This window comes from Micropterus salmoides, unplaced genomic scaffold (genome assembly GCF_014851395.1).
Source record: "Micropterus salmoides isolate LMB-PRFRI ecotype aquatic unplaced genomic scaffold, ASM1485139v1 Ms_hic_scaffold_3576, whole genome shotgun sequence".
NCBI lineage: Eukaryota > Metazoa > Chordata > Actinopteri > Centrarchiformes > Centrarchidae > Micropterus > Micropterus salmoides.
Genome location: NW_024042902.1, coordinates 1 through 16,385, shown reverse-complemented (window position 1 = coordinate 16,385; position 16,385 = coordinate 1). Strand labels below are relative to the sequence as shown.

General features: G+C 38.7%; 1 protein-coding gene across 3 annotated transcripts; it reads right to left on the bottom strand.

Moving 5' to 3' along the window:
• Window positions 1-3,386: 3,386 nt before the first annotated feature.
• LOC119884598 (serine/threonine-protein kinase DCLK2) lies at window positions 3,387-12,777 on the bottom strand. 3 transcript variants are annotated; one of them, XR_005441050.1, is made up of 4 exons: window positions 11,876-12,777; window positions 6,421-6,758; window positions 3,735-3,840; window positions 3,387-3,481 (listed from the first exon to the last, which is right to left on the bottom strand). XR_005441050.1 is itself a non-coding variant. In XM_038694985.1 (3 exons), the coding sequence occupies exons 1-3, from the start codon at window positions 12,279-12,281 to the stop codon at window positions 3,835-3,837; spliced, it is 750 nt and encodes a 249-aa protein (XP_038550913.1). In that variant the 5' UTR covers window positions 12,282-12,777; the 3' UTR covers window positions 3,387-3,834. The 3 variants fall into 3 exon arrangements, 2 of the variants coding, with proteins under 2 accessions (XP_038550913.1, XP_038550912.1); XM_038694985.1 differs by having other exon boundaries at window positions 3,387-3,840; XM_038694984.1 differs by lacking the exons at window positions 3,387-3,481; window positions 3,735-3,840 and adding an exon at window positions 3,857-4,502.
• Window positions 12,778-16,385: the final 3,608 nt, after the last annotated feature.

Sequence of the window (16,385 nt, the reverse complement as noted above, 5' to 3'; positions counted from 1 at the left end):
ACACACACACACACACACTGCTCCATTCAATGTATAAGGACCCAAGTATCTACAAATTTGGTGATTCAGACAATCTGAAAGACTAAGTGCTCCTTCATGGGTTAAGAAAATTCTCATAATTGTCAAAATAAATAAACCAGTTAAATACCCGCTGGATTAGCAGAAAATGTAATTGCATCAAAGACGGAAATGCCGTTTTTCTTAGCTTGTGAAAAGTTGATGTTTTGAAGATACATGATTTTCACAGGATCACAAAAGTGGAAACGGCCTCTCAGGATGTGAAAAGAGGCTTCAGCACCAACTGACTTCAACATTCAAACGGAACTGGCTTGTATCATCATGGAAAGGATACTGTCGGGTGTCCAGCTCTGGCCTCAGGATCAGGGTGCAGGCTTAATGGGTTAAACCTCTAAAATAGAGTCTTAATTCAATTCTGAAACAGTCCTGTTGAAACCAAGAGAGTAAGACAAGGCCAAAGCAAACCTTTTATTTATTATGTTTTTTAAGTCAGACATTATTTCAAGAACACACTTGTTGTCTTTCCAATGTCTGGGTGCTGCTGCTGCAATAGGGTTGTTGCACTGGCAGATGGGACTGAAACACCACACTTTGTCAGATGGTTACTTAAAGCTGCTAAAAACAAAATATGTTATTGATGATGATGATGATAAAGTCATTTGCACCAAGAAAGCCTGTTATGGATTTTATTCAGCAAACCAGATTCAGGTTAAGTGACAGAGTTGAAAAACTAGAACATAATTTTATTTCTCAAACACTGTCTAACCAAATTACACTGACATTGTCTATAAAGACACCATTTAAGTACAGGATACTGCTGGAAGAAAGTTCAATAAAAGCTAAGCTTAATGCTTCAAATTTGATACATCTAAAATAACACTTCCCTTGTCTGACTAAATATACAGAAACAACTTGTTGGATGTTAACAACCCAAAAGGCTTGTTCTGACATTATTTCTATGCTTACAATGATGAACCATATAATCACATGTATCGTGTTCTCAATATTGGCTTAATGGAAATGGGCCAAACCACATCATCTTTGCCAGCACTGTTTTCTTAAATGATAACTGCCTCATATCAACAAAAATTAAATGCATTTCTGTAGGCCTACAGGACTTGAGCATTTGGTGACACCATGTAGGACACACTGTTAACACAGCCCAGTAAAATGAGAAACGCTTAGCATTCATTTGATGGCGGTGAACTTTACAGGGATCGATGGATGGATTTCTGCTCTAGCAGGGAAAAGGAGTCATCTATCAAAAGAGGCTAGAAAAAAAGCCTGCTGTAACTAATGGCTGATGTGTTTATCATCAAAAACCTTGTGGTGAATATCTAAGGAAGCTAAATGACACACTTGTCAGCATGACAGATGTAATGTGTCAACTGTAATGTATAATCCCAAAAGATTGTGTAGTACATGTCCTAAATCACGACTAAAAATGACTGGTTTATGATTTAAAATACAAACAGTTACAAAGAAATCACGACTTTTCCATACACCCACTCTTACTGAATGTACTGTACCATAAATGTTGGTGTTACGTTGGTGGTTGAATTGGCTCCCATCCATCTTTAATCCAATAGCAGAACCGTTTAGGCATGAGTTTGTTTTTTTACTTTCTTGTCTGAGTTGCACAATGAAATCTCACTTTTAGGCAAAGCTACAAGAGTGAGTATTGAGGAAGAATATTGGGATATGATGAATTCTACAGTCATCCTGACCACGTGACACATCATCTATTTATGGGCAAGACACAAGTATAGGCATGAATGTAAATGATGAGTTTTATTTTGAAAAGTAAAGCTTAAATAATGGGATATTTAAGTAAAGCTTTAACAACTACATGTTATGCATGTCGTGCAGACTGGTACACAGCCTGTGTAAAAACAAACAAAAAAATGCATCAAAATATAAAAGCACGAAACGTTTTTTTTTTTAAAGACAATTGTGAAAGTCATTTATTAATCATGTGTCACATCAATTATAAACATAAAAGCATGTGTTTGCAGATACACCCTCAACCACTTTCCAACTTTTAACAAAGGAAGGCTGCTCCCTTGCAGTCTGTCTAATAACTTCCCAGCCTTCTCACTTCAAACGATGAGTTAAATTGTTACCTCTCACCATAGCTAAAAACTGGATAGCTGGGAAGACAGGGTGGGCATCACAAATGTATCACAAGCACCAAAGTTAGTTTATTTAAATGCACCCCATGAAGTCTAATGCAACATTCCTGGCAATACACAGAGTGAAATGCCTGGAAAGAACAGCTGGTCTGCATGGCTGATCTACTTGGACTCTACTTAGAGATGGAAATAGAGACACATCAAGGCTTTATGTCACAGTTATGGGACTAAATTAACCACAGTGGAGAATCTAACAGGGCAGAGGCATTAATGTGGGCAGCTGTGGACACTGCCAGAGGGGCAGCATGCTTTACAAAGTTAAACCCATACAAAGCAAAAGCAGTGTAGCTGTTTTCTGTCCTGTGTGACTCAGTTTGGATTTAACATTTAAAAAGGTGTATAAAAAATTGATTATAATTGAGTGCCATTAATTAAACTGATTAGCAGGACAGCTAACTCTAGATGGCTATTGGTTAAAGGCTTGTGGAACTCATATGACCTCCAATTAACAGATTAGTCATGAAGTTCAACACCATCCGCCATGGGAAACTTTAAGCTAAGGTAATGTAAATAAATAAGATGACATACTGCATACTATTATATAATTCTAAAACGTCACTAGAAACTGTGCTCCTGTACAGTACTGGCTTGACAGAAAGGATGCTGGGTAGGCACTGTCAGAGGTGATTGCTACTCTCATGAATCATTTGTCTGGACTGTCCAGCCTAGAAAGATTTCTGTCAGCTTACAGGAAGCAAACATCAGCTGGTGTGGTTGTCACACTTTGGATTTTCAGTTTAAACATTTGAAAACAGGAGAGTACAGTATTGGCTCGCCACTTTTTCTTGATTGTATGAATAAACACAACGTTATTTGTGTGTCTCCAAACACAGCTGAGAAACTGCTCTAAAAAAACATTAAAAGCAACCAAAACGCTTTAGTGGTATTTGGGACCAAACAAAAAACATTTTATATATATATATATATATATATATATAAAATATATATATATATATATATTATATAATATATATATATATATTAATATAATAATTATATATATATATATATATATATATATATATAATATATAATATATATAATTATATATATTATATTATATATATAATATATAATTATAATTATATATATATATATATTATTATATATATATATAATATATAATTATATATATATATATATATATATATATATATATATATATAATAGTTTATCTATATGCCAGGCTTGATGACGCCTTTTATTCTGCTTCCTAAAACATGTTCTACTATTCTCTGCTCTGCTTCTCTGCTCTCATGCTCTCTCCTCTCCTGTCCAACAACAAAAATAAACACATGATTTGTCAAATAATCAAGACTAACGTTACATTAACTAGAATAAATTCCTAACAGGGTCAGAATTTAATATTTCAAATATAACTAAATGTTGTTTCTGGAGCAGCAACAGTAACGTTTACAACAGCAAATTCACTATATACACTATAATATGCTTTCTACAGGTTTACAGGTGTATTGATTTAAGAATTGGCTTTTTACTCGTTAAGGTTTTAATGCACTTACTTACAGTAACAAGTGTAGTCATCATCAACTTGAGTTATCTTCACTTCTCCAGTGCAGCTTCTCTGCTTTGCTGACCACTGACTTCGCTCCGTGTTGTGTTTGCATTAGAGCTGACAGAGAGTAGGGTTTCTATGATTTTAACATGGCTTTATTGTTCACAATGTAACGTTAGCATAATCACAGGAAAAATAGGGTGCGTCAGCAGTGAGTTTACGGTGTCCCTTCGGACGCAGTATCTCATTCCTCAGATACACACAACACGTCCCTATCAACATCACCACAAATTCCAGCACAACTGTAGCCAGTAGCAATGACAACGCTGTAACTGACACTGTAATGCTACTTTGGGTTTTGCTCTGGGGACTGGTTCCCGGGACCCTGCAATGCCACAGCTGGATATGTGGTGCATTCAAGCATAACAATTAATTATATTTGTTTCATAAACACGCTTTAGAAACCATGCCAAAAACAGCTAAAAGGGAATTCTCCCAACTTTCACTCCTGGAAAAGCTCTCCCGTGGATCCCACCCCCTCTTTCCACCACTTAAGATTAATACATACACACAAATAAATATTTCAAATGTTTTTTGTTATTATCATAACAGTGAGCTTTTAAATCCACTGACTAAACAGCAGTTTCATTCAGCTGCATCTACCAAGTAAAACAAATCAGTAGTCAGTCATTATATTTGAGTCCATCTGCCTTAAATATGGGAGAAATCCTTTCTTTTGACGCTCTGAAGAGTCTTTTTTCTTTCATCTGCACAAAAACCTGAAATGTGATCAATTTTGTTATTTACTAATCTAGACAAAGTCCATGTTCTTGCCAGACAATTAAACTACTTTAAATATTTAATCATCAGAGGCCTGTTTAATGTCCTCATCATTCTGCACTTTATTTATCTCCGCACTTATCTGTTTAGACTTTGCTTTTCAGTTTTTAAAATGTGATTCTGTCTGACCCAACTATATGATTCAGACAGAATGTTTCCCACAGGACTTTGTGAGACTATGGTGGGTGGACTTCAATCATCTCGGGGGTCCGGGGGCATGCCCCCCCGGGAGAAAAATTTGTACATTTTAAAGTTAAGTGCTTTCATTTGGTGCACTTTAAAAGCAAAATAAAGAGGCTAGATCTATTAAGAACTCTAGTAAACAATTTGATCATGAACACACTGTATAGATATAAACGGTGATGAAACAGCAAAAAAGTCAACTAATTTCTTTAATGTTTTTTCCAGCAACAATAAATTATTTGTAACTAATTTCCATTTTATTTTACTTTTATGGGCACATGTAACATATTTTATACTTCCTGTGAATATAATCCAATTAATCTTATTTCCATACTGTATACGTTATGTTAAAACCTTATTTTGAAAACCGGACTTTGTCACATGTGTATCGTCGCGCTACATTTACCAAGTCTGATGTAATTTGATAAATTATATAAGTATATATACACTCGCTCTGCTCCTTTTAATTGCATTTACCATAAAGGCTCTAAAACGTGTGCACTCCAAATTTAGCGGCTGCTATGACCTCATAACGAGAGACAGTGGAATCACGCTGTGCAAACGTTACAGTAATTACCTCAAAAGAATAGTGGTTGTCTCGAGCCGGATGCAAAAGTGTGTGAGCGTGAGTTTACAGCAGAGGAGAGCAGCGTTCTGTCTTTAATGTTAACATAGCTTTGGTTTATTTTGAAACTATGGCGGAACAAATTAGACTGTGGCGGACCGCCATAGTCTCGTTAATTAATGGGAAACACTGCAGACATCTTAACTGCATTTCAGCCCTGCACAAACTCACACAAACCCCTCAACTCTCCCAAAGCTTAAGATCTAAGGTGACAAAGCTTTTACATTCACTTCATGGAACTTATTTTTTTATTTTAACCTAGTACTTTTATTTTGTTTATGTTTTACTTTAAAAAACTTTACCTCTTTTAAGATAAATAATTCTGTGAGAGGAGAGTTAAAACAAAGTAATAACAGTTATCTAAGATGTCTACCAGATGAGACAATGCCATATAAATCTTTTTGATTAGGGGCCCCATGTGTTCAAGCTTACCTAATCTCAAAACACCAAGGACCCTCAATGAAAATTTCAGATGGAATAATAACATATACACACACACACACACACACACACACACATACATATATATATACACAACAACTACATATATATCTATGCATCTATCTCCTGGATGAACAGTCTCTCATGACTTTACAGAGGCGGGTGAGATAAGGAGGAAACCATACTGATGGATATGGCAAAAGGCCTGAACTCTTAAGTGTATTCATTAGTGCCTTGTTGAAATAATTGTGGTGTGTAATTATGTATGGATGATTAAACGGAAAGTAATTACCTAGAATGCTGACACAGCTGAAGCCTATAAATCACAGCAGTTTTTGGAGATAAAACCTTGGGCCAAAAAGCTCAGCATAGCAGCTCCATCTGGTTTTCATATACACATAATCCGATCTCATCTCACTGAAAACAATACAGTTACCTCCCTCTAACTGTCATGTTATGTAATTTTAGTCAATGAGTTCATAGATATTGGCAAGAACAAGAGGTTGGCCTTGTTTAACTGTCTGATTTTGCATGAGTTTGCTTTGGTGATCATCAGGGCTGCAATTACCATCCAGTCTTTAAACAAGCATGCATCAGGACAGACTCACCTGCTTGCCCTCCAACGTGTACAGTCTCCTCACGGCCCCAGAGTCCAACTTGATTGCATCTGTGATGTCGGTGAGCACCTGCTCGAAGGAGTGTGCGGTCTTCTTATTGAGCAGTATCCGTACTGCCTTGCGGGGTTTGACACCGCTGCGGATGACCGTGACTAGCTTGGGTTTGATAAAGTCCTTGGACTCACGCTGCAACTCACTCTTCAGCGGGATGAGAGAGGAGAGGGAGCGCGATGTGCCGGTCTTGCTGCCCAGGGACCAGTTGGGGTTAACGTTCTTGGTGTACTCCACACGGCGGAAGGATTCATTTGATGCACACACATAGCTCTCACCTGGAGGAAGACAAAAGTTGGTAGAATTGAAAGTCCAAACATGGATATTTTGCAAACCATATCCACATCTAAGAAATTCTAAAAATAAAACATGCAACACATCAGAATCCACCTCACGCAAAACTGTTGGAACAACAAAGAGTTAACATTCCTCAGCTGAAACAAAAAGGCACACTGAGAGGCCAGACCAGTGTAACACTGTCCTCTCTCCCTTTCAGCTGTTGAGCTGCTGCACTGGCCTTCCTCCAATGCAAAGCATTTTGTTTTATCTGCCAGCATTCCATTCGAACAGTAAACACGCAAATGTTTCCCCTTAAGAAACAAAGTCATGGGACAAGTACAGGGGCTTGGCCGGTAAATGAAAACCACAGCAAGAATGTCTGGGGATTGTTTTGAAGGCCGAGAGCTGGTTGAGAAACTCAATGCTGAGTAAGAGAGGGAAAGTGAAAGATGCTTTCTTTTCATGCTACATTCATCCGTGTGTCTGAAAACACATGATCATCTCTCAGAGTCAACGTATGCTTAACAGATACTTCACGAAACATATCTACTTTACATACTGTAAATTCTAACTTTACAGGGCTAGATGAAAAAGATCATTCAGTATATTTTGGTAAGTTGTTAATTTTACTAACTAAGAGTCAAATCCAATCTATAAAATCTTAGTTATCTGATATGTGTCACGACAAACGAATTGGGCTGCAGTGTAAGAAGGCCATATGAGACAGCGTGTCCCACGACACCTGGTTTTATTAAGCCTGCAATTAACCAAGGGCTAATTAAAAGGCTAGGCCACAGCTGGGGGGACTGAGCTATGGTTGAAAACTAAAAACAAAATATAACTGGGGCTGTCATTCATCTGGGGAACATTGGCAAAATACATAAATGCCCTCAGATGGTGACTAGTGACAAGTCTATTCCCAGAGGTGCAGGGATCTCAGGTGCTACATCCCTCAGTGATGTGAGGGGAGCCCCAGCCACCCGCCACTGGCTGCTGTCCTCATGTGGACGACAGATGAGGTCAACCGTAACAGAGCTGTCTAACCAGTCCAACAGCTTTTACTGCAGCGGTCACACAGCTGTCACCAATCTAAAATCCAAGTGATGGCAGTAAATGGGAATCATGAAACATTGTTAATATCAAGGCAATGTAAGAACCAAACAATGAAGTGACCCCATGATCCAATGATATTCTCAGCATGTATGGTCTTCTGGTTTGCTGACATAATACTCACCACTGTGGTAAAAGGAAGAGGACCAGCTTAACCAGCACACTTTTGGTTTCTGGTGGCTGATACACCAACAGGCCACAGCCTAATTGAAAAGTTTGATGTTTAATCTTTTGCTGAGCAGAATTTCACATTTAGTGATCACAGAGTGACTAAAGGCCTAGTACTACCAAGAAACAGAGGACCACAACTTCATCTATCCAACAAGCATACATTCACAATGCAGCTGAGTGTTAGCCTGGAGCTTTATCCCAAGAGCCTCAACAAATTATACATTCAAAAATATTCATGACTGAATGGCTTCTAAAACTGTAAATTTATTAATCCAACATAATTGAAATTAAAATGGTTTAAAACTGAAAGTATCCAGGCAATCATAACAAATCTAGGTAATTCACTATATTGGAACATTTCAAAATATGTATAAATTAAAGACAATTTATTTTAGGGGAGTATTTTCATTACAAAAGTTGGTATTTAATTAAGCCTCAAAAGTTCAGCTAGCCCTGGAGCTAGCTGAACTTTTGAGGTGTAGCTCTATGAATGTAGCTCTACTGCAGCATTCCACCAGTTTTACACATAAAAATCAATTTACTTATCATGAGGATTACTACTCAGCCTGTGAAAACATTTGTATGTGGTCTTCTGTGGCACTAGAGGGAGCTTTTTAAAGTCTGAGATATCATCAGGGTTATCTTGACATGGGCTTGGAACACAGACTGCGTAACATACTGTGGGCATGGAGTTTGAAAGATGTGTGCATTTTTCAGACAGGGAGGGTTAAACGAAATTATATGCTAATGGCTGCATTAGGGGAAATGTAAGATCCAGTGTTTTTGGAGCTTGGCACATACTAGTGACTTCACCTGCTCGCTTCAAATTTGACCTTTCTGTTCTGTAATCTGTCTCCTGTGAGTTCCTTAACTTAATGAAAGTGCACTAAATCACTGGAGTACCTCTCTAATGGGGGCACTAACACAAAGAAGTGTTTTTGTTTCTTCTCACTACTTCCTTAAGAAGTATGACCTGTTTAGAATGAATCCAGATTTTTAACATTCTCCCTTAAAGAAACTTCATGAGCAATGAAATCCAGAAACGGGTGTGTTTCTTCAGGACCATGACAGGTAAGTTGACACACCTGGATCAGGGCTCTTGTTCAGCCGACCAGTAGTCATTCTACTTTGTTAGTGAGTACACCATGAATTCAACAAAGTTATAGAATACACAACGTTTCTTATGTTTTTATGCCTTCATATACTTTTCCACTTTCTTGTCTTGAAAACCACTTGGCTTATACTCTCGCCATTGTCCCTACTAGAATTTCTACATCAGCAGCCCGATATATCCACATTGTAACCATGAGCCTGTGTCAGTCTGCTTGAGTTTTTAAAAAAAGTAGCTTCTACCTGAATCTCTGAGGTTTGGAGTTTAGTTTCACCTCCTGTGTTCCTATTTGTACTTGTACTGATATCAGCATCATCTTACTGTTTACTGATGCTTTCAGTCATATTGGAACTGTGTCAGTTTACTGCTGATACAAATTGAACCTTGAAGCTTTACATTGGCAAACCTGCCTTATGCTTTTATTGTGAAGCACTTAGACTATAGAAAATGCAATGTGTTCTTTTGGCTTTTATGGCTCTTACTATGGTTTGTGACTAGCACACCTCCAACATGTCATCAAGGTCAACCACTTTACCCTGCTGTGCTGTGGAACAACACTCGGACTGTGCCAGTGCGGCTTGAGTGCTTGTGGTCTGGGTCATGGCATGGCTTGGTGCGCCTACCTCCCATACTATGGAAAAACCCTACAAGTTGTCTGGTTGGCTGCGTAATCCCATTCAGCCAAAAAGGACACACATGTGAATGGTTCTTATTGGATTTCCACACAAAACAGCTCCAGCAGGCCTCAGTCAATGGAGGCAAACTGCTGAGCTGTGCAGTAATGTCCCCTCTCTCTTTCCATTAAATGGGTGAGTAAACAAGGACAAGACACTGGTGCTTGGCCCACCTGCAGTACATCTCATGTCGGAGTTTACCCACACCACAAAAATCTGAAAATCAAAAACAGTCTAAAGTGAGGGCCAGTGAATTATGCTAAGCAACAGGGACATTGTCTCTGGTAACATATAGGTAATTTCTCGATGCTTTCAGCACCATGCAGGAAATTCCATTAAACAAAAGTCCTAGATAACAAAAACAAATAATCTGCACTGCCAGACAACACTAGGGGTAAAAAGAATTTTTCCTTGTGATTTGGGTGAATTGACTCTCTTGAAAACAAAACAACTGCAGACAAAATGAATTGTTGAAGCATCAGCAGTACTCTGGACAGAACTAATGATTTTTGAATATATAACCAGGATCCTCGTTTAGCTACAATGTCCTGTACATATAAGTGCAGAAGTGCAGGGGCAGAGTGCTCTGTACCAGACCCAATGCACCAAAACAACATTTGCACAAACTGCCAAACTTGCGATGCTACAGAATTCAGATCAGGCGCTGGCCTAAATCTTCCCCGGTCACTCGGGGGATGGGGCATAGGAAATGAGTGTAGCACAGAGTAAACTTTTAGGCGGATGTGAGATGAAAATAGATCAGTATTTGAGAATAATGACTGCAGTAAGAGTTCAGTGGATCCTGAGTGTGTGTGGCACAGCAGTAACCTCTTATGTTAAAAGAGGATTGCAGGAAGGTCACGGTGCAGACAGACACAATGCCAGGGCTGAACATTAAGATTAACTCATTACTGAGAGGTCACTGTCCCTGCAGGATGAACAACACAGCAGGAAGGTGAAAGGGTAGGAGAAGATTGTGCCCCATTGGTGTTTGCAGTGTGTGACTACGTTTGATGGTGTTTTTTACAGAAAAACATGTATGCTAATGCACACGGCTATATTTGACAAGAGAGTCGTATCAGTTCTCCAACTCCTTACAAAAATGACTAAACTTATCATATAGCAGTGACTGCAGGGTGATAGCAGTGTGAGACATTCACTAGTAGCTGGTATTTTAAAACTCCAATATTTTAGTTTATAAATGATGACTTTATCATACTAGTTTCCAAATATGAGTTACATTTCCGACATTAAAACCCCTTATCTCTAGCAGCAAGCAATGAACAGACACTGGATGTGCGAGGGAAACATCAATCTTTCAAGCCCCAAGGGTGAGATCATTTTAAAAGAGCCAACAACAACACTGCAACAACATAGACATTCATCACACTCTTTCATTCTCACGCAGGAGTGCACTTAGGAGGCACACAAGGCACTTTGAAGCCCACACAAACTCAGCTCACAAATACTGTACATACTAAAGAGAGGGAAGAGAGTCCAGCTGAGATCAATGGATACTGATACAGATTAGTAAAAGCCTGAGTGGAACTAAAGCTGCAATGAGAAGGGGTCTCCTTGTCTGCTTGCGCGGCACTGGGTCAGCCATGTCAGAACAGTTATGTCAATGATGCAAATGATGTGAATGATGCAAGGGAAGCTCTGCATTGCATCTCTTATACTGTGATGTTCTCCAGGGATAAATGTATAGATAGGCTACAGTACAGTGGATCTATGCATAAAAGCACTAAAGTAAGCTTCTGTTTGCCATTGACAACTTTGCTGACTGACAACATACATATTAAATACACTAGGTAGAGCCATTAGGGGCCAGCCCTTCAACCTTTTAAACATGTGGAATAACTTCCCTCAGGCTATAGTAGTATATTTGTATGGACCATTTAGCCAATGCTCAAGGCAACCCCTAGCTTTTATAAAATCAATTGCAGGTCTGAATCAATGCACATTATCTAGCATCAATATAATCAAGTACTGAGCATTGTCATGATTTGCAGTGACAGGAAGTGGTTGTTAAATCCATCATCACCCTTACCCTCTACTAACTCATCCAGACTGGTGATCTTCCTGCCTCCATCCAACGTGTATAACGTCCGGACTCCTTGAGGAAGGTTGACATTGTCAGACAGGGACCGTGTGAGTTCCATGAGCAGAGCATCCAGAGACCTGAACCGGTCGTTAGAAATTGCATACACCAAACCTTTAAAATATTTGTCCCCATTGCGGTAAAACCGCACTTTTCTGGCCTTTTTCTCGGAAGTGAGGGATTGGAGAGTGCGTGTGCGGTAAAAACTACAGTGCGCACTGTGCGCCGGGCTGGGGACCAGACCGTTGCCTCTGGAGCCAGACTGGGACCCAGAGCCTGAGTTGGTCCTCGGTGTCCGCTGAGGTTTCTCTCGTTCCTCAAAGTGTTCAAATTCTATACTTCTGCTTAGCGACATGTTGTCTGCCACGCCGTCGTCCGTGTTTTAAACGAAATCCCACAGAAAAACTACTTTATCCCGAGTGTGTTTAAATCTCGGTGCTGCCGGAGGAAGGAGGATAACACGTGTGCGTCTCAGCCTCCACTTCCAGTCAAGTGTGACTACTTGCTGCGCCGGCTGCTAGTTACAAGTCGAAACGTTGGCACACAGCTCCCAAAATGAGAAACAAGTCGACAAATAATCTGTCCGCAGAAACTGAACCCGTCCTGACCGATCAGATGAATTGTTTGATTGACTGTCACCTACAAAAACACAACAGGAGCAGCAACGTTAATCCAAGCGCCAACTCGGGAATATCCGGTTGAAAATGTGTCGAATAAAGAGCAGCTGTGTTTGACAGACATTGCAGTGGACCGTTCAAACAACGAAGAAAATTTACAAAACTTAAGGGTAACGCAAGCCGCCTCCTTCTCCGCTCCTCATCCTTCCTCTGACTGGTCGTCGGTCGCTGAAACTGTCAAATCAACGGATAATGAGAGGGGGGGAAGCCCTCCCTGCCTCAGGGTCCTAATGCTCTCTATTGTTCTGCTAATATAGTCAGGAGCTGGCAACAATGAAATTCATGCTCAGGCTCATCCTCATTGACCTGAAATGTGTTCAAAAACTGTATTTAAAAAAAAACATAGAAAATTTAACTTGGCTATGATACATGCCCCAAAACAAAGGTTAGAAATAACACTAACTAAATTACTATAAAATTAAAACATGTCTCATTATCGTTATATATATTATTCTAAGTTATTATAGGCCTACATGCACAGCTACAGTATGTAACAAGCTAGGTTATTAACTTAGATAACAAATTAATTGACTAACGTTACAAATCAGAAAATGATGATTTACTAAACCATAGTTAGAGTAAAGTGTAGTAAAAATTAATTAGTACAGTAGCCTAACAAGGAAACAAGATCCACAAAATGATAGACTAGCAGTTAGCTAGTTTCATTGTCCCTCATGCAAAGAAGAAACAGAAGTTTTCACCAGTGAAAGATCAACATTAGGAAGTCCACACAACAATTCATCTAGGAAACATACACACAAGCATAAGTAAAAATAGTAAAATAACAGTTTGCCCAACACCAATTTAACCTACCTGTTAGCCTACATGTTGTATTAGCAACACATTAGCCTCAGAATGCTTGCTAGCTGCAATGTCTATCTTGTAAAGTCATCACAGAAAAATTTTATTAATTTGCACATCACAAATCAACAATCACAAAACAGGTGTAAGAAAAGAAAATACTCACATAATGCTCCAATAAAGGCATTTGGAAAGTCAATAAAAGACAGTAGAAGGTTCAGCTGAAACCTGTAGGTAGCAGAATATTTACATTACAAAACAGTGTGTAAACTACAAAACTTTCTCTAGAGAAATATTTTAAATATTGTACAACTAGGTAACATAACAACAAAGTTGAATCATTTTTGAAACATGATTATTCATGAATTTAAAGCATTCTGAAAATGTAACAATTATTTGTCAATGAATGTCTATACATTAGTTATTTAGGCTTTTATACACTTTTGAGCATGGCGTATATACTCAAAGATAAAGACAATGTTGTACCTTATACTAAAGATTGATTTTACAGTGTATGAACAGTCAGTTGATAAGACAAGATGAATTCCACAAAAAAATTGATAGGTTGCTAGATTGGGTGATTTATTGATTCTATTATAGTCTACAAGAAATAGACACACCCAGTATATTCATTTATCATACACATAGAAAGATAGGCTACATACATTTACGTCTGTGTTGCAGAGTGCAGCAAATGCTAAAGTTGACTCTCTATATCTGCCAAATAGTGAGCTTGGATTATGCAGTACAGGGCAATGCCAGTTTTACTCACCACCTGGTGAAAACTCACCACCATTCCCTGCCAGGCTCATACCTACCTGCGTCACCACCTGGCTCAGCACAGCACTTACACTGTCACTGACTGCAGCTTGGCAAAAAGCTGGACAAACAATACTATGGGCAGACCGGGGATGAGTTAACCCACTTTTCAACGACAGTAGCCTAATTCCTGAAGTCAGCACAACAGAAACCAATATTTCTATCTATGTCACACTTTGAAGGACCATTTTTAAAGGCAAATTAATTTGTTAACATTTACAGGTCAAGTCACATATATTAGAAGAGTTACATTAACAATGTCAGAAAACAAACAATAGTAGCTTTTTAGGAGATGTGTCTTCGATCTCGTGTTAGTACATCCATTATTTTTCATTTGGATCCTACTTAGCTTCCACAAAGTGTTTGCTAGTCGTTCTGGGGTCCACACAACTTAAAATAAATACATTGAATAAAAAATAATTAACAGTGCAGTCGCACATAATAAATAGAACAAGGAAGGCCATAACAAAGGTCTTGCACAAAGATCAGTAAATAAGGGAAATTAAAACAGACATATTTCAAAACATTAACACATGTGTCAGTCAATGTAGGAGAGGAACCAGGTTGCATTCTTGTATTTTGGTGGAGGGGTGGGGAAGGAAATTAGGTTTTGAGTGAATAGAAACTAAAAAATGTAAGTGACCTCATCATGTTGGCCAAGGTTTATTTATCTATTCATTATTTTATTGATGCACTCATTTTATTCAAATTCTTCAAATAGAAAGCCACCTGTGTTGGATGTATTGTTTGAGCAGCCTTTGAGGGAGGAAGTTGCTTAGGAGAAAGCAAATAGGAATACTTTTCCCCCGGCAGAAGGAAATCCTGTACAGAATGACAAAGCAGAAAATCCCTCAATGACAAGAATCCCCTCTCTAAAATACAATCAGGTTTGTGATAAGGCTTAAGCCTCCTCTGACTCTTTCTTCTGGTACTTCTGGTAAGCTACTAATATAATGCAGTCTATGAGGGATTCGTGGGAATAATTCTCCTCAGGCATTTGTATGAAAATCACTTAGCAAAACAATCCACTCTTAAGGAAACAATGCAAAGTATGTGATCAGTTGCAAAGCTCTGCTGGTTTCAGGCCTGAATCACGTGCCCTATGAATATACTATAGGGTATTCATTTTGAGAATTTTAAGTACAATGTTTTGGCTCTGCTACTGTACATCTTTGTAAATCAGATATTAATTGTTCTCTTCCTCATGTCTTAAAATATTGCTGCAGTATCTGCATTTCATGAGAGAGGCATAAGATGGGCTTATGACGAAAGTAGATGAAAGGAATTTGGGGGGGGGGTCTCTAAACACACTGACAGGCAGCCTGTGTGGGTGTATGTGTTATTTTCTTGATAGGCACCAGGTGGCACAACCCTCACACAATTTTAGATTAATGTGTCAGTAAAGATGAGGATATGGCTTTGAGGTCACAGGTCAAGAGAGAGGAAAGGCAGCAGTTGGAGAGAGGTCAGTGTTGTACAGCTCTCTGAAATATGTCCTAACACATCCCATAGGCATCACAGCTACAGCTGCAGTGAACATTTTAAACCCCAGTTTGTGTGTAGCTGGTTAAAAATAAAATCTGACAAAAGAGCTATGGTTGACACAAAACAAAAAAATAATACACACTCCAATTAGCATCTAATTGGATAAATGGTTGTTTTGTTTTCAGGTCAGTCATTTCTGTCAGTGAAGTTGAAAGAGAAAAAAATACTCCAACGCCCCCTAGTGTGTGTGGAAGCTGTGTGAAAATGTGCAACCAAAAGGTGAAGATTCAAAGGTGATTGTTCATGTGAACAAAACGTTTACCTGTTGGTATTGCTGTCATTTAGGATGGGAGACGTGTTAACATGTTGAATGGATGACAGTGACTGACAAAATTGAAGGCTTGAAACCACCTTTACCACCTTCCCAAAACTCACAACGGGGACGCTAACATCGTTACTAGCAGCCACACTGACAAGGTTGTCGGCAGATGTGTCCACACACATTGTTTGTTTATTGGCCTTGTGAGTGCAGGAATCAGCTTATGCTAATGATCTCAAAATGCCAGAGTTCAGCCCAATAATTGGCTGACCAAATAGTGATACTGATACGGTGACTATATATTGGACAGTATATAATATATAAAACAATAAAAATAATAAAATAACAAGCCATGAGA